The 19,854-nt window shown below is 35.4% G+C and overlaps 1 protein-coding gene across 8 annotated transcripts in view; it reads right to left on the bottom strand.

The window, feature by feature from the left end:
* The window catches only part of LOC144313745 (MAGUK p55 subfamily member 7), a 301,577-nt gene that overhangs the window by 59,471 nt on the left and 222,252 nt on the right, over positions 1–19,854 (bottom strand). For 6 of the 8 annotated variants that reach the window (XM_077896973.1, XM_077896979.1, XM_077896980.1 and 3 more), the window contains one exon: positions 12,240–12,278. The exons of the other annotated variants lie outside the window; for them this stretch is intronic. In XM_077896973.1, coding sequence (XP_077753099.1) covers positions 12,240–12,278 — 39 coding nt within the window. The remainder of the gene's footprint in view (positions 1–12,239; positions 12,279–19,854) is intronic. 8 annotated transcript variants of the gene reach the window in all.

Here is a 19,854-nt window from a genome sequence, read left to right as displayed (position 1 = left end):
GGGATGGGCTGGATGGAGGATGGGTGTTAAGAGGGCACCTGCGATGAGCACCATGTGTTTTATGTGATAAATCCCTAAATTCTACTCCTGAAACTAATATTAGCACTATATGTTAACTAACTGGAATTTAAGTAAAAACCCGAAACAAAACAAAACAAAAAAATTACCCAGGCTTTGGTTCAAATATTAAATGATGAAAGAAAAAAGCAAGTCTGAAATGTGACTCCAAATACATAGATGTGTAATAGAAAAAGCGATGAGCCTTTTATTATTTTATGAAATAAGCAAATAGAAAAAAAATAAAGGACCAGCAGTTTATCTTAGGGTTTAAAAATTATAAGCTCTTTTCTGTGGGAGACTTTTTTTCAGATACAATCAAATACATTTTTTAATTCCTATATATTCAAGATGATGTGTAAAATATAAAAATGTGTAAAATATAAAAATATAAAAATGTGTAAAATATAAAAATATAAAAATAGTGTCTCTGCCTTCCAAAAGTTCCCAACCTACTAGGGGACACAGAAATATTCCCAAATACCAATTTAAGGGTTTTCACAACACAAGCTCATGACCAGAAACTAAGATTTTTAGGAAGTTCTGTAATTTAATACTGACATTTAAGTAAAAAAGTTAAACTTAGGAGTTGTGACTTGGTCATTTATAAAGCTACTGAACTACATTTTATTTATGTAACACCATTCACCCAAAGACTATAAATTTAACTCTTACATATGTAAATTAAGAATCATTTATTATTAAAATGAGCTTCATACTGTAGATAAGTATTCCTATACCTATCAATTCTGTAATTTCAAATGTTAGTGACGTTTTCAACAGTAAAAAAAAAAAAAAAAAACTTGAAGTACCCAACATAGATGTAAGTATGAGAATGATTAACTTACACTACACTTTTTCACATTTCAACTAAGAAATGAGGTTGAAGCCACTAAAATTATAACTCTAAAACTATACAGCACCATAAAATACATTTGGTATAATAAATGAAAAAAACAGAATACAATAGTCATACTTATGAGTTTTACTTTTTTACTAATATAAAAGTTCGTATGGGTACAAAACTGTGCAAGAAAATGCATGAAAACAGAAAATGGTTCTGTTAGGGAGAGAGGACTGTGGGCAATTGTTATTGCTCTATTTCTCAAACTTTCCAGAATGTTAAATAATTTGAAATTATTTTTTAAAAAGCCCACAAAACACATTATTCATAATATATGAACAACCGAACAAATGAAATCCACTACTGAAAGATATATTTGTGTGTCACATCAACACATAATACAAAATACATTTGACTATGTCTCAGAGGCAGGGTCTAGTCTTCTATATCTTGACATGATTATTGTAACAGACTACCTTTTTATAATCACAAGAGTTAAAAATAGCCAAATAATTAAAATATTAAAAAAGGAATAAAACTAAAAATAATGGAAAATGGTTTCTTAAAAAATGAGAATATAGTATAAGAACCAAAGATCAAAGGTCGAGAGTATCAAAGGTCAAGACAGATGGAGAAAAACAGAGTTTTGAAAATTTGTAACCAAACTAATAAAACTGGAATCTTTTTTAAAAACCATAAATTGTTATTTTATCCCATTGGCTCCCATAAGTAGGTAACTTCAGTGTGAATCTACAATGTAAATATTTATCATTGTAATAATGTTACTTTTTGTAAGACTTTAAGACCTTGAAGATGACATTTTATAAAAAACACATGATCATTTTATGAACAAATATCCCTTAACACAAAAGACCCTCCAACAGAGTCAAGGTGACTCATCACCAATACCAACACAGCCCCAAAAAACACACACGTTGAATGAGTGAAGTGACATCTGCCTTTCTGTTAATTCAAGGAAAATAAATACTACTAGGTTATCACCCACAATTTTTAAGTGGGACAGTTTCCATCTTTGGTTACATTTCTTTTATATAGCCAATTTGGTCCAATAACATCAGATATTATATATTTTCAGTGTTTTTAATAATAATAAGCTTTTAATGTTTAAATGTTATAGACGTCTGTAGATGGGAAAAGCAGCATCTCAGGGAAATTGTTTGAATCCTAAAATAGCAATATTGATCGCAGGCACTTCAAAAGTTAGAGACTGATGGAAGGATCCACTCTAAAGTTCCTGATTTTTGTAAAAAATACATTTATTTGATACCAACACAATCAAGAAAACTGCTTACTTCCTTAAAAGGAGATAAAAATAAACATTTCAATTCTTGTTTCTCTCCTTAAATACATGAAAAGGTGGATTCTTTTCTTAACTTGGGAAAACTACTGTACATTGTATGAAAATCATTTTTTGCATTTTAAAACACTGGATTAATTTGACAAAGCTAATATTTAATAGTTCAGTAGGTATCTTAGTTATAAGACAAAATATGTTAATGTAAATGAATTTTGTAAGAAGATTAAAAAATTCATGTGGACATTAATAAAAACTAAGCAGCTGGAAGTTATTATACAGTGTCAGGCTCCTGCCAACAAAACATTGAAAATTTCCATTAAAATAAACATTTTTCAACATAACACCAAAGTTGCTATAATGATATAAATCATAACTGACATGTAAAGTGTATGTAAATATGGTCCTAAGACAATTATTATTGAAATAATGCTTCCATAATACACCAATCATAAAATTGTTCCGAAGACAATTAAGGATAATTAAGGCCAAACAAATTAGCAGATAATAATCTTTGGAGGAGGTTTAAACTGAAAATAAATGCCAGTACAAAACTTTAAGAGTAACAGAGATCTGAAGAAGTGGGTTAGTCAGCTTCTTGCATTCATCTTATAAAAACACTCTCAGGGGGAAAAAATCATCAAAGACACATGAAAATTATTGTGGATTACATTAACCAACTTTACATATGTTAATTTTGGTATAAAGTGGAACAAGGTTTTTAAACAAACACATAATCCATCTCTGGAATGTTACAGTTTAAAATTGCTCTCAATAAAACTTAAAGAAATGCTGAAATGCCCTAAATACCCTTGAATCACTCAGCTCATCTCAAGCTAAAAATAAAAATAGAAACTCAAAGTGCCTAATGAAATCATGGGAGCTAATATATCAATATGCAATTTCCAAGAAAAAAATTACTTAGGTCCTAAAAAGTTTTTCTGATACCACTGACAATTTTTTAAAGCACAGCACAGTATTACCATAAAAAAGGAGAAACCATATGAGAATTTAATTTTCTGCCAGTCAGCTAATAAAGAAATGAGTTTTTACTTACACTTTCAAAATTATGAGAAAATACAGTATGCACACATAAAATTAAATATAAAAATATAGTTCTAAAAAGAGGGGAAAATTGGATTTAAAATTTTTAATATATTTTTTTAAATTTGAGCCTATGCAACCAAAAAATTCTCCAAGCAGGAATGGTTTCTTTCTGTCAGAGAAAATATTTCCAAGTAGTATTCCAGACATGTTGAGATTATGCAGAGTTCTTGTTCAAGAAAGAAGCTCTACCATTTTTTAAAGAATGCTTCTAAATGTTCTTTTTGTATAAATTTTACTTTTGGGGAGAATATTAAGGCACTATTTTTTTGACATAGCTGTGCTTACCTACAAAACATGCTTTAATAATTCAATAATAGGGCAAAAAGGAATTTTTACTAGGTTTATAAAATAGTGCAACTTGTTGAGAATCAATGGTGCTCACACATAAAAAGAAGAAAAAGGATTAGAAAAAAACACACAGAAGTAGAGATAGATAAATACATTTAAAAGAACAGCAAATGGGGCAGCCTGGGTGGCTCAGTGGCTTAGTGCCACCTTCAGCCTAGGGTATGATCCTGGAAACCTTGGATTGAGTCCCACATCAGGCTCCCTGCATGGGGCCTGCTTCTCCCTCTGCCCCTTTCTCTCTCTCTCTCTTTCTCTCTCTCTCTCTCTGTCTCTCATGAATAAATAAATAAAATCTTTAAAAAAAAAAAAAAGAAAAGCAAATGGACAGTTTTGTTTATATTGAACTTCATGGTAAACAACTTCAATTAAATAAAAAGAACAGTCTAAACTTACATAAGTCCCAAAACTGATCTTGTTTTAAAAGAATGCATGAAGTACTCCAGCAAATGCAGAGGTGAAGAAATTGATGAGTTTTCAGGAAACCATTTGCAAGAAATTATGTTTGAAGACACATGCCTGATAAGCAGTTGTTCATTGATTATAACAAGATTTCAATACTGAATTAACCCAAGGAAAAACATTCTGTAATTTTTATCAATGTAAAAAGGAAATATTCTTCATTTAAACTACTTTGTACTGCATTAGAAAGGAGAGAATCCTCAAAGCTGGCTATTATACTATTGAGAAACAATTGCCCTTTGGAAGCCAACACACACACACATGCATGCACACACGCACTCCCATCACATCATCCACCAGAGCTAAATGAAATTTTCAAGAGCTCATGGAAGGAAATGAATTATTCCTAATAATTCATATATTTATATAACTATAAAAGGCCTGGTAAATAGGCAACTCTTAACTTAGAGAGATTCAACTTTAAAAGGTCCAGTTTGGGGATCCCTGGGTGGCGCAGCGGTTTGGCGCCTGCCTTTGGCCCAGGGCGCGATCCTGGAGACCCGGGATCGAATCCCACGTCGGGCTCCCGGTGCATGGAGCCTGCTTCTCCCTCTGCCTATGTCTGTCTCTCAATCTCTCTCTCTCTCTCTCTCTCTGTGACTATCATAAATAAATAAAGATCTTAAAATAAATAAATAAATAAAAATAAAAAAATAAAAGGTCCAGTTTGTGTACTTCATATTTACAGCATACTATCAATTTATCTTCATATCATTGTCATAAAATTTTATGCAATTAACACAACTTACAGTGCCCACTCGGTGAGCTTTTCCTTCCTTCCAATAATAACAGCCCAATCTCTTTTATTGATGAACAAAGCCCTAAGAAACGTGGTGTGTTACACATCAGTAAGAATCATACTAACGCAGTATACATTCATATTGATTAAATATGGTTTTATGATATAATTTTTATATGAATAGACATTCAATTCTTGGGATATTACAATTTTATTTCTTTTGAAAGAGTTGAATTAGATCATTTTGACATGGGATGTCAAAAATGTAATGGTCATGAGGTTAAGGGCTATTTATGTATGCTATTTTATGCTTGATTTTATGCACATCAAAGAAAGTGAAATTCATCAAATGTATTCACTGAGCTACTGGTCTGATTTAGATCAACAGTGGTTGTGCATCTACCAGGAGATCCTGGGCAGCCCCATTTTTGATCCAAGGGTACTGTGCCTGTAGGATACTTCAGTTTTTCCTTTCCTTCTGTGGACTCAGGAGATACAGAATGTGAAGGTGGATGAGGGGCAAGGGTAAGGTTCTAAAATATGCCAGAGTCTCAGAAATTCTTCTTAGTAGTCCTTGGAAAAGGACTCCCTCCCATGAGAGGGCTAAATTTCTGGAAACTCCCTTGACTATTTTCCAGGGCTTTCCTAAAACTGGATAAGGGTGCCAAGGGCTGAGGATGGATATAGACACATCCTGTGTATGTGGATAGTCTTTAAAATCAGTGGCCATACAACGTATGTGTGAACAATAGTGGTATCTATTGGGATTTGATGTACACCAGGATACTATGGTCATTTGTATGATATGCAGAAAGTGACTAAAATGTTACAAAATTATTTTTGTTGACTTGCACTATTTAAATTACTTCTTTTAGTAAGAGAAGAAATTGATGTGAAAGACAGTATCAAATCTCCAAAGGGCAAATATTTCTTCAATGCAATAATTACCATAGACATACTTAGTGTAGGAGAATATGACAGTTAATCTTATGTGCCAACACGGCTGGGCCATAGTGCTCAGATATTTGGTCAAACGTTATTCCAGATGTTTCTGTGAAGGCATTTTTTGAATGAGATTAACCTTTTACATCAGTGAACTTTGAATAAAGCAGATTACCCCCTAGAATGTGGGTGGGCCTCATCTAATCAGTTGAAGAGAAAAAAGTTAATCTCCTCTGCAAAGGAAGGAATTCTGCCAGCAGATTGCCTTTGAACTCATCCCTGGGTCTCTAGCCTGATGGCCTAACCTGCAGATTTTCTTATGAAGCCTCCACAATCATGTGAGCCAACACCTTAGATTGTGTGTGTGGGTATGGATGTGTGTGCACGGTTGCCTGACTAATACAGAGATTAGGAGGGAAATGTTAAAATCTTAGAATAACTAGCATTTCCTAGTTAGTGTAGAAATACTGTAACATTTTAACATCTCTTAGAACAGAGATCAATAAAAAAATCAATAAAAAACAAATTTTTATTCTTTTGAGAGGATCAACAAGACTGGGAAACCTTTAACATAAATGAACCAATAAAAAAAGAGAAGACCTAAATTATTTAGGAATGAAAGAGGGCACTGTTACCAAGAAGAAATAAACGGATTATAAGCGAATATATAAACAGTTGGATGCCAACAAATTAGATAATCTAAATGAAAGAGACAAAGTACTAGAGATGTACTTACTAAAATTGAGAATCTGAACAAACCTTTAACAAGTAAAGAGATTGAATGAGTAGTTAAAAAACTTCCCATAAAGAAAAGCCTTGGAATAGATGGCTTCACCAGTGAATTCTAGCAAATGTTTAGAAAACAATGAACACAAAGTTTATAAATGCTTTCAAAAAGTGTAGGAAATGCCTCCCACCCCATCTTTTGAGACCAGTATTATTCTGATACCAAAATCAGACAAAGATATCACTAGAAAAAAAGAGAATCTGCACCCCAATTATGTCTATTCCTCAAATACTAGTGACCCAAATTCAGCAACATATATAAAAGATTAGTTATCGGGTTTTAGTAGATGCCTTTCATCAGGTTGAGGAAATTCCCTTCTTTTTTTTTTTTAAATGTTTATTTATTTATGATAGTCACAGAGAGAGAAAGAGAGAGAGGCAGAGACACAGGCAGAGGGAGAAGCAGGCTCCATGCACCGGAAGCCCGATGTGGGATTCGATCCCGGGTCTCCAGGATCGCGCCCTGGGCCAAAGGCAGGCGCCAAACCCCTGCGCCACCCAGGGATCCCAGGAAATTCCCTTCTATTCTTAGGTTAAGTTTTTATCACCAAAGGATTTTGTCAAATGCTTTTCAATGTAACTAAGCTGCCAACTGTTCATCAAGGTTGCTGGTAACTTCCACACTGCTAAATCAAAGTCAGTTCTCTTTCCTCATCTTATTTGATCACTCTTTCCCTTCCTAAAACTTTACTTTTATTGGCTCCTAGAAGAATCATATCTCTGAGTGTATTTCCTTACTTCTCTCTCGGTTATTTTCTTGCCCAAATCTACATCCATTCTATGGTGATCTCATTCAGCTTCCTGACTTTACATTTGACCTAACTTTGACCACTTCTAAATCAATGGCCTGAACTCAAAGCTGCCTATCCAGTTCCCTATTTAATACCTCTACACGAGTATTGCAAACTCAGGGGACCCCAACCACCATCCTTGTGTTCCTCCACCCCAAACTTATGCTCCATGGTCTCTCCCATCTCAGGAAATGGTGACTCTGCCCTTGTAGTTGCTAAGTCCAAAAATGGCACTTTCATCCTTGATTCTCTAACCTGTCTCAAAATCTTGTCAGTCTTACTCTTAAACTGTATTCAGAATTCCATGTCTTATCCCTACCTCCACAGAGAATATTTTGTTTCAAGCCACAGTCATTTCTTGCTTGGATTCCCACATAGCTCTCCTTGTTTCTGCCCTTGCTCCCTTATCCCTTCTCAACAGACCAGCCGAGTGATCCTTAAAAATGTCAGGTCATGTCATTGCTCTGCTCAGAACGCTTCAATGATTTCCAATCCCACAATATTAAAAGCCAAAGAACCCACTTAATCCCTTCCTCTCCACAACCATTCTGTTATGCTGCCAACCTCAAGTCCTGTCAACTCCTCCCTTGTTCACACTGGTCTTCTTCCTGACCCTCGGAGGCCCTGGAGTCCTGTCTCAGGATCTTTGCACATGCCTGTCCCACTCCCTGGAATTCTCGTCCCCCATGAGGCTCCTTTTCAGGTTTTTGCTCAAACACAACCATTTCAAAGAGGCCTTCCTGAATGTCCCATTTCCCTATCTCCTCCATCGTCCTATTCTTGTTTTACTTCATAGCACTTATTACCACCTAAGGTATTACATTATTTATTTAGTTGTTAGTCCAAACCTACCCGCAATATGGAAGCTCTATGAAAGGGTATTTGTTTTGATCTCTTTGAAACTCAAATGTCTAGAGCAGCCTAGGACATAATAAACATTCAATAAATTTTAGGAAAAATTCCAGAAATATCAATGTAAGACCAGAAGAAACTGCTAGCCAGAGCTAAAATGGTTGTCTCTTGAGGGAAGAGGTGGGACTAGAGGGGAAAAGGGAAAGGTACACTTGTTTTGGGTTGCAAGACTTGCAAATACTATTTAACTTTTCAAACAAGTTATTAAATAGAACCATATGAAATTGCTGATGTTCTGTTGTTTTCTGACCCACAAAACAGGATTATGTAACAATTTCATAGGCTTAACCTCATGCATGTTATTTTAGTAAAAAATTTTAAAATTAAAATTATCTTTAAAAATTTTATTTTGGGGAATACAGGAGAAAACTCAGAAGACAAAGGAAACAATTCACAAATTTGGCAATGTAAACTTATAAATATCTACATGCTTTGAGTCTTGGAATGGAAAAAGGCAAAACCCAACCAAAACATCAGAAAAAAATGTGTGCAGCAGAGAGAGGGCTAATATTTATGGCACAGAAAGAGCTCATAAAACTAACAAGAGACAAATAAAGAGCTTGACAGAAAAAAAGGCAAAGATACAATTAGTTGAGGGGAGAAAAAAAAGAAGAAAAACAAAAAGTCACAGCATTACTCACAGTATATTGTAAGATGTTTACCAAATAATCCTTCTACCATAAAACCACCTATCATTTGTGTTAGCATATTACTTATGAGATCTCTTCTAAAAATCCACTCTTAACTACAGAGAACAAACCAATGGTTACCAGAGGGGAGGTGGAAGGGGCAATGGGTGAAAAAGGTGATGGGGACTAAGCAGGGCACTTGCTGTCATGAGCACAGGATGATGTATGGGAGTGGTGAACCACTGTATTGTATGACTGAAACTATTATTATATTGTATGTTACTAGCTGGAATTTAAATAAAAACTTAAAAAGTAAATAAAAATAAATAAATAAAAATCCACGAAATCTATAAGCATTTTGAGGATTTGGCTTTTTGAGGAAAAACTGAATTCCACATAACAAATTGTTCAATGTATTTGCAACAAAGTTACAAAATAATTGTATAAAAATAATAATATAAGTTATATATAAAAAAACAGAATATGATCAAACTTGTTTTATTCTACAAGAGACAGTTTCAAATCTGTGGTCCTTAGTTTGAATTGTTTCTTTAAAAGAAGAAACTTATCAGAAACATGGTTAGTTTATGAATCCTATTCTTTCATAGTCTTTTTTAAAACAAAGTTTTTTTGTTCTATGCTTCTCTTCTCAGGCATCTTACTAGACTCCCTTAACTCTTTTAACTTCTAGCTAAGTGAACATTGCGGTGTGTGAACCTACTGGAGTCCTCTGTCGCATGTGTCAAGAATAAACACTTAGGCCAGAATGAAATGTCATGAGGCACATACATTAAAACACACTAACCATGTTTTTCCTTTTGCCATAGGAAAAGATAATTTTCTCTAAGAGTGAAAGTTGAATGGGGAGGATAGCTATAATCTGTACTGAGGGCCTGCAAACTCAAAAGCTTATGGAAGCCAGACAGGTTGAAAAATCTTAAATTGCCTTACACAAATCCATTTCGCACAAGAGTCAGTCCTCAAAGAAACAGCTTCTCCCATAGGTCTTAAATACACTTTGGCCACTTTCATTTCTCTACATAGGAGAACATGGAGACCCAAGAAATACTTCACTGTTACAATACAAACACCAACACAGCTGTTAGGAGAATGTCTACTGGCCCCACCTCAGCCCTGGCAAGATAATGAGTGGTGAAGATTGTGTGGAACCAGACATCTTGAGTTATATTTCCAGAGTCAGCTGTCACTCAACTCCAATTGTCAGTAACATCAGGGAACCAGGGCCTAGTTTAGTCAAATCTTTTGTCAAAGGGGTCAGAAATTTTTATATAAAATTTCTCAATTTTGTGGGACTAACAAAAATAAGTCTTTTATCCAAACATGGCCTGAAGATTATCTGTTGTGCCACCAGGCTGTATACGATTCATGACAGATGGTGCCCTATTTCATCTGTAATTGAGTGGTGTAGTATGGTCTCCTGGAAGCACAAAGCTCTGCCTATTCCAAAACATTATTATGGGTCCTGAGGTATCCACAGGCTTAATCTCATCTGCTAATGCTAAGTTCTTGAATCTAAAGCACCCTTACAGTCTCAACTCCACCCAATCTAGTCTGCTTTGGGGCTTTGTTCAACTAATTACTTCTGATTTTATGACATTCAATTCTTGGAGTAACTCCTGGATGGCTCAGTGAGTTAAGCATCTGACTCGATTTCAGCTCAGGTCATGATCTCAGGGTTGTGAGGTGGAGCTCCATGTTAGGCTCAACGGCTGGGCATGGAGCCTGCTTAGGAGTCTCCCCCTTGCCCCCTGACCCTGCACCCCACCCCTACTCACTCTAAAAACCACAAAAAAAAATCATGAAGACATTCAATCCTTTACCATCAGCTCCACCATCTCTGTCTACAGAATGGATCCCATTTTCCTCTCTCACTAAAACATTTCTACTCTCAACTATAAACATGGCTTTGAACTTAACTGCTATCTTTCTTTCCCCATCCACTCTTACTCCTTGACACCTGGCAATTTGGCTTCCAGTAAAGCTCTTTCTCAGAGTCATCAGTGACTCCAGATATCAACGAAGTTCTTGCCAGCTCCAATGGCATTTCATCCAGAACTCATTCTCCTACAGTTTGTCACCCTCCAGGAAGCCAGCCCATATTGTGGTCTCAGGGTTCCAGAGTGCAACAAAGTAACAAAGAGCACATACATCCCCTCACCCAAACTCAAACATGCCTTGTGCTCTGCAACAGGCACCTCTCTCCATGTTACTGCTTCTTCCTTCATGCCCTGCTGTTAAACTAGAATTCCACCTAGGCTTTGGTGCCGGGTTTGAATGTCATTCCTTGTGGGACTAGGTCCTTCAGTGCCTCACAGGTTGGGAGGTCATCTGCTCAGCCTCTGAATTATAGCATTTTATGTGACTCTCATCAGATACTGCTTTATGCCACAGCTTTTCACTGGATGGATATACTTGCCATCTGACTAAGTATACGCCCTGCCTGAAGTCAGGCAGAGTCAGTACCTCTTCATTTTGGAGAGACAGAAGCCTGTAGTAAAGTCTGCCCATCTCTTCACATCTCCCTGAAGCCAAGCTCTTGGGCAGGAGCCTCCCACATTATGCTGGCTTGGCCATGAGACTGGTTTGGGCCAATGCGATGTTGGCAGACGTGATGTGAGCAGAGGATTCGTTAGTATCAATATACTGGAGATCATTTTTTCTGTTGCTCTCTGGAACCCTGAGATGCTTCATGGGCTAGCTTACTGGAGAATGAGAAATTACAGGAAACAGAAACACGTTTGTCCTGCTGAGCATCCCAGTCCTCAGACCAACCAGAGCCCAGCCCAAACCACCAGACCGCAAAGGTTCACCAAGCTGACACAGACCAGAGGAGCCACTCAGCTGACCACAGAATCAGAAGAAACACTTGCTCCTTGAAGCCACTAAAGTTTCTGAGGGTGTAAGGAGAGGTGTTAATTGATATACAGAGTATCTGGCACACTGTATTGTTCAGAAATGAGTAAGGAATTAATGGAATTTTAACCTCTCTTTGATCATCCAATCGCAGTTTTTCTAGTCTAAAAACTGGAATACTCTAGATTTTTACACGGAGTTTTGTAAAATGAAAAAATGTAGCATCTGGAAAGCTTCTTAAATAACAGCACAAAAGCACACTATGAATTCCTTTATGTCCAACCCACTGAGCCTGTTTAACTTAAAGATTCATGCTACCCCCCACTGAACATCAGAACATGCTAATGCAAATATGCTCATTTAAGATCAAACAATAAAATGGTTTTGAAGAAAGCAACAGAAAGAAAGAAATCCTCTTCTGTGACCAATTGCTCACCTATATAGGTTCCACTGTTGTTACCAGCATATTCAGCATCTTCTGGATGGAGTGTAAAAGCATACAGAACAAAAAGCCAAGAAATAAAGCAGAACAGTTAGAAGCCCAGCCACAGATGCAAAAAAATAATAAAATAAAATAAATTACTTAAAACAATTACGTAAAGCACAGCATAGAACAGCCCTCACAATGCACTCTTAAACATAAAACGTTTTGTTTTATATTTAAGTTTAAAGTAATGTTTTAAAACATCATGCAATTCAGTTTCAACCTCCTTCAGAGGTTCCTCGATGCAGTTTCAAGAAAATTATAAAAGATCTGCCTACGATGTTTATACTTTCCACAGTTAAGAAAATTACAACACTTGATCCCCAAAGTAAATTTATTTTTGTAAATCAGGCTCTTTGATAATATGTAAATGTAGCACTTACTTTGGCTCACTGGATTAGACAGAAAGGTTAAGATTAAGATACATCCTTTCTTTTGATAGGAAGAAATTCTGTGTTGGAAAGGAATAAAGGCATACTATTTCCATTTTTATTTGAATTTTAACAAATGAATAGATGAAAACATTTTAAAACAAGTGATGGGTTAATTATTTCTTGGAATTAAATGAATACTGGGTTATACATATCTTAAAAATATAGTTGACCTAGTGAGTACTTGTTACTTTTAGGCCTCTTATCTTCACATAAATATGGAACTAATAGCACAGCTTGTGCAGGTATGAAATAGTTGAGAAGACTCCTCTGACATCCTTATTTTAAGATAAGGATGTCAATATATTTGAATAACACTGAGACTATTGACAGGAACAAAAACATAATGTACTATTTCAGACTACTCTCTGTATTTCTGCTATAGGAAGCAAAAAATAGTATAGATCTCAGAGTCCAACCATGATTTTTGGTACTGTAACATCAAGATGGAAGTTCAGATGCACAATATCTTCTATAAACCACTTGCTATACTCAATTTAATCCACACATATGTGTACTAAATAAAATTAATAGACTATGGCAGGGAAGCTTTTATACATGTACCTTTAGTTTCCTCTGAGAAGCACAAAGAAAATGAGAAAGGAAATGATTAAATGTGCAGAAAATACAATTAAAGTAGAAAGAAGATGCACAGGATGGAGAAAAAAAAATCCACCTACCACACTCAACTGTTTCCTCATCTTAGAAAAGCCAAAAGGGGAAAAAATGTATTTTAAATATTTCAAAATTATTAGTCAACAAATAAACAGAATTCATGAAAAACTACATTTTAGATTGCACCGTAATCCTGATCTGAAAAGAATGTGTTTACTAAAGCAGGAAAAGCACAAAGCCACCATGTAGCTTATTAAATGCCCAAATGGGAAAAATAATGAGGAAAAAACTTTTTTTTTTTTCAAAATAATACCTTCAAAGGGGAATTATTTTCAGTGGACATTGGTTTGTAAACAAATCTGTTTAACACTTAGTATACATACTTATAAATAATCCTTAAAATGCCCTTAAACTGTCTAAAAACCTTGTAATTTTAACAATATTATCAACTTATTACACATAGGAAGTGAGTCAGGCAGCCCTTTGCTTCATTCTGGCTGTAGTATTTGATAAAAGATATTGGAAAAGATCATTCTAAAAAATACTTGTTACTAATAGGACAGAAATTTAAGAGTTCCGTTTGCCTTTAGATACTCACCTTCAGTTAAAGGTGGAAAAAGAATTGGAAATTTAATAGAAGCAAAATCAAACCATAAGTCAAGGTGGAACATATTTCGCTATGAGACCTTGTAGAATGAACAGGCCTGGTGAGGACACTTCTTGGCTCACTTTTCTCTCTCAACTACAGAGTGGCAAGTCAAAGAAAACACTTAGGAGAGAGTGTGCACCACTGTGTTTTTATTTTCCAAATACCTATGGGTTCTCCAACTGTATTGGTTCTACTTGAACAGAATTCACAAAAGTGACAAGCAAATCATTATTACTCAGGCTTGGATTGGGAGTCATCCAAGTTGTGAGTTTATTTACATTCATTCCTTGTAGCTCTGGGACTTCCATGTGCATCTAAAACAAGTGATTAGAAAACAAACAATAAACTATGTGATACGGATTAGCCAAGCCAAGCCATGCCACTAGGCTTAGTGGAAATAATAAAAGTGGTGCTTCCGATGGTTCATCTGCGATCTCACTGTACCACTAAGTGGGTTGTTAAACAGAAAGTATGTTTTCTGATGGAAACAACAGGATTGACAGAGTGTTGTAGCCTGATTAAAGAATCAGTGTCATGTACATCAGATGATAAAAGCCATGTGTCTCTCTAACGCTGATACACACACGTGCATAAAAAAATTAAAACATCACAGGCAACCTACAATAAAATATCTCCATGTCACATATAGTATGGTATGTTTCATATTCTAAGAAAAGGTTGTGAATATGCTGCATAAATTCTCAGAGGAGTATTTCTTCTGTGCTTTCAGTAGGAAGAGAATGGTAATTTTTTGTGTGGTAACACACAGATGTCTATACCCAAGGAAGCAACATGCTTAATAGACAGCCAGTAGGAAAGAACACTTCCTTATGCTTAGCAAGTTTGAACAAAGAATACAATATATAAAAGGTTGATCTCAGAAGACATTTGGGATACTTGCATGATTCTTAACTATAGTAAGGCACTGTTCTTTGTACATTAAATGCCCAAACTTACTGAATTCTCTCACAGCTCTATGAAGCCGCTACTGTTACCTCCATGTGACAGATGGGAATCAGAGGTACAGAGAAATGAAGCACTCTGGGATGTGACCCACATGATCAGGTTCCGGAGTCTGTGTTTTTAACTACTATGCTATACTATCATACCAAAATCACTTTTTAATTACTCTAATGTTATGCTAGGCAGTACAAGTTGGTGGAGAGCTCAAAAGAAGAAAGCTTCTTTCAAGTTTCTTGTCTACTCTCACCACTTCCCAGGACACCAGCCTCTTGCCCCCTTCCCCTGAAGCTGGAACCTTCCACGTGTGTTTCTCTTCTCCTGACTGGAGAATGGGGGGAGACTCTCCCCAGGCTATCAGGAGTGTTCTCCACCTCTTCAAGAACTGAAGAGCAGGATGGGAAAATCACAGAGGAGAGGCCAACAAGGTCACAAAGAGTAATTCTGGCTGTCTTCAGAGAATGCAGTGGAAAAGCTCTCGTGAAGAGCATTTGATGAGCTCCACAAACAGGGCAGGAGGAAGTTTTTCATACTGCCGGGTGCTAGCCACGGTGGCTGGAGCAACATCACATACTCTTGACAAGTGGAGAAATTGTGTCTCTATAGGTGTGATAGTATTTATGGGGGCACAGTTAAATCCCCACCCTAAAAACTGCTTTATTTCACCTCCCACTGCCCCCATGTGATCTTCCCTAAAAGTCTGCAATAATCTGTGGCCTCGGACCATGCTCCTAATTGTAAATCAACTCTTTCTTAGCCACATAGTGTAGGGTCCTCAAGACAAAAGGCAAGAGATGGTATGGTTTAGAACCCTTCGTATGGAAAAGCTAAAAGCACATGCCTTGATAGCATTTTAAAAGGAACATCTTGGGCAGCCCAGGTGGCTGAGTGGTTTAGTGCCGCCTTCAGCCCAGGGCCTGATCCTGGAGACCCGGGATCAAGTCCCATGTCAGGCTCCCTGCATGAAGCCTGCTTCTCCCTCTGCCTGTGTCTCTGCCTCTCTCTCTCTCTCTGCATCTCTCATGAATAAATAAATAAAATCTTTAAAAAAATAAAAATAAAAGGCATATATTCAATTTATGTAAGAAGAACATAATCTACTGAGATGAAGTTAGCTATAACAATTAGGCCATCACCTCCAGCTATCTCCTGACATAAACAGTCTGACATACAATTTACAGTTTAGGTTTTAATCTGCACCTCTGTCGACACAAACTCTGAACTCTGGCATTTCCCAAAGAATATCAGTAAATATTAGGGGGAAAACCACTTTCACTATTTTTTAAAACCCCATGTGTTTCTGTTAACACAAAATGCCACCAAAATTAAGAAAATACTTGACAAGGTTTAGGCATACAAATTTAATATAAGAACATAAGCAATCTACATGTTAATTTCTGAATTAACTTTATATATGAACATACTAAATAACACTGTTTAAGATGCCAGGAGAAAGAAGTTTACTTAATTTGAAAAGTTGTATTGTAACAACCTGTAATGTTATATATGTTACTCTCAAATGTTTGGCCTTCCAAAATATTGATACCATGTAGAGTGACTCCATTTGTTTACTCAGAGTTTATACTGTTGGTAGATTGTGATCTTCAATCCACAAAATGCTTGTTTTTGAATGAATTCAGTTATATGCTGTCTGAATGAACATCTCTGGTCCAGTTAAATATTTTTTTTTTAAATATTTTATTTTGTACCCACATGACAGCTAACCACAAATGGCTAAACCAAATTCTAAAAAAAAAGGTTTTGGGCTTTTACCTTCTAATCTTTAAAAGGCTAATAAATCATATCTCCTGGATTCTTTTTATTATAAGAATTATGTAAGAGGTGTTCTTGTAAAAAAAATTTTTTTAATTAATATCATTCAATCAGTTGTAGGAGATATTTTCAGGTATTTCTATTTCGAGAACTAAAAAAAGAAACTAAGCCATAAATAAAAATCATGCTGGAATATTCTACTGTAAAACAGGCTATTTGAATAAGAAGAGCTTTTTCTGAATACCATGTAAACTAGTTTTGAATATGTTACATACTATTGAAGCCAAAGTTATTATAATGTTTGTATTGCTAAGACGACAATTCTGAACTAATAAAGTTTAATTTCAATAGAAAGGGGACAAACAGTATTTTAATTAACCAAAGGAAATCATATTTCTTTTTAAAGGTTAGGTGATACCATATTGCTTTATATATGCAACTGAGCTATAAAAATAAGGTTTTGGCAGAAAATCAGAAAGTACTTTAAATTATATCGACATAAGAATTGCAAGCTGCCAAGTGTCTGTCATGAAAACTACTCCTATATGTTTTACTTGAGACTAGGATATGCTTTTAACTCATTTCCAAAACACTTAACTTGTATCTTTCATGTAATAATCTAAAAGTTGGTCATGTCAAAGAAAACCTATCAGACTTCTAGGCTGCTCTTCTGTGTCTATTTCTAATGTAAATCCATTATGTAAGAGCCTATCATGAGATGAAGGAGAAAGGGAGGGAACACAGAATTCTATGATAGGTTTCTTTGTTGGGCAAGCTATTCTTTGGAAAAAAGAAAAAAAAAAGCAAAACAGGAGGAAGTGGAGGTAATTCCCTCTCTCAAGCTCTCAAGCTTCTATGATTTGCTTATGCTTTGGTTTTAAGAGTTCGTATTTTTTAGGAATGTTTAATTTCAAGAGGCAAACTATTTTGTTTGTTTGAAGCCTATTTTCTCAATTGGTATTAGACATGCCAGGATACTTAAGGGGAGGAAATAGCCAAGCATCAAAGATGAACACCACAAAGTTATGCATAAGGATGCCAGTTTTAAAGCCTGAAGACATCAATATTAGGGTTCCTGATTTTATCTACCAGGAAGCCAGGATCTCCAGCTCTAACACAAACATAAATGCATTCTCCACTCCTTTTTGACTTTGAGTTTGACATTGACTGAACCCCTATAGTTCCAGGGCTTTTCCTCCATGCAAACTACTTTAGTTATGATGATATGATGTGAGTCAAATAAAGAGTAAAACCATAGTAGTATAATTTTTTTTTGTGAAAGAAGTTAGCTGGCTAATTCAATACATATTATTACCTGACTGAAGTCATTATCCTAAATTTACCATTTAACACTATGTCCTAGGTTTTAAATGCACTTGCAAAATTTACTGCAGAAAATTATCAACATGACTACTTTTTAGTAAATTTAGAAATACCAACATGACAGAATTATTCTCCTTCTATAATTTTTACATTACAGAAATGTTCCTTAAAACCTAGTCTATGAATTATTATTCAAAGTCATATTACTAAAAGATTTTCTGTTAACTTTCTGTTTTTCTTCATAGCATTATTCTATAATTCAAAGAGCACAATGGATGTCCTATCCTAAAAATCTAAGTACCAAATGTTGAAGTCCAGGAAGTCTTGGGTCAGATGGTCTTTACAAGTATAATTACGTAAAGAGTCACTATCAGATACACAGGTTATAAAACAAAGTGCTTTTAAATTACTTTTAAAATGTTCAGAACCAGTGTAATAATTCTTGCTTAACTTTTGAGTTCAGGGGTTTAGGAGACAACATTAAGTAAACTTCAAATGGAATTTTAATTCTTTGACAATAAAAGTAATATTTCTATTTAATCTTCATGGACATAGACTATCTCTCTAAATAAGGTCCTATTTGCTATTCACTAGTGATTTTGATAATATGGCCATATTTGTTTATATTATTATTATTATATTATTATTTATTTGAATCAAGACAACTTAAAAAAATAGAAAAGAAAAAAGGAAGTGTGAATGGGAATCAGTAAACATTCTTAAATGATCTTCGAAGGGCAGAAAAAACGAACTCTTAAAAAAATCCAGATAATAACATTTCACTAATTTTAGAATAAATATTTCTCAGATGCAAATATTAAAGACTATAATACGGAAAACTCTGAATAATAGACAAAAATCATCCATTATTAATTAACAGCTCTATGCACATGCACGGGCGCGCGCGCGCACACACACACACACACACACACAATACCTCTGGCATTCACACACATTTATACTGAAATCAGTTTGGGGAGAGCTATTAAAAAGATAATATACCCATTTCATGTAGCTCTTTAAAGAAACACATTTATAAAAACTCTTAAATGAAAATTCACAATCATATCAAACTAGATATTTCTAAGTTGCCTAAGACTCAAATTGGGAGTATGGATTAAGATGCGAGTAGAATCACACTGATGTCCTTTTCAAGTTACACACATTTTATCCCACACGCATCAAATGTATTAGAAGGGTGCAGGCCCCCAATTTAGAAATCCCTCCAAGAGCAAGTCAGGTGGATGCCTGGAGCGCCTGCCAGTGAAAATTCATCACACTTAAAAACGATGCACCCTTCTGGTTAAACTGTATGCTTTCTGATGTCACAATCCATGTGGCATTCTGTGACAAGTGTGTTTTTATTCTGTCCAGACTTAACGAAGCAAGAACAAGCAGGCTTTTGAATCAGTGCTCCCCTTGAAGTATTTGCTTGCTTGTGAGATTTATACTTGACTGTAGTTTGGCTCTCTTATAATGTAATTCCTAGGCTATACGCGTCTACAAACTGACAGAAATAACAGGAGATGTGAAAAATGCAACAATACTAAAACCAGATGTTGGTGCAAAATTCCAGGACCGTTTATTTGTGCATTTTGCCTTTTAATGTATGAGCTCTATGTTGAAAACAAAAGGCTTTTTTTTTACTCTTAAAATACCTAGAACCATGAAACATTTTGAGGAGATGAAGTAGGAAATTTATGGGATGGGGACTTGATGGAGGTGAGGAGTGGGGAGTAAACAAGAGCTGAGAGGAGTATGAAGGGAGGGGGGAAAATGCACCCAAATCCACACTATCTTTTTCAGTAATCCTACA

The sequence above is a fragment of the Canis aureus genome, chromosome 5 (genome assembly GCF_053574225.1).
Source record: "Canis aureus isolate CA01 chromosome 5, VMU_Caureus_v.1.0, whole genome shotgun sequence".
NCBI lineage: Eukaryota > Metazoa > Chordata > Mammalia > Carnivora > Canidae > Canis > Canis aureus.
The sequence above is the reverse complement of the archived record's forward strand: the minus strand, read 5'-3'. Positions and strand labels throughout refer to the sequence as shown.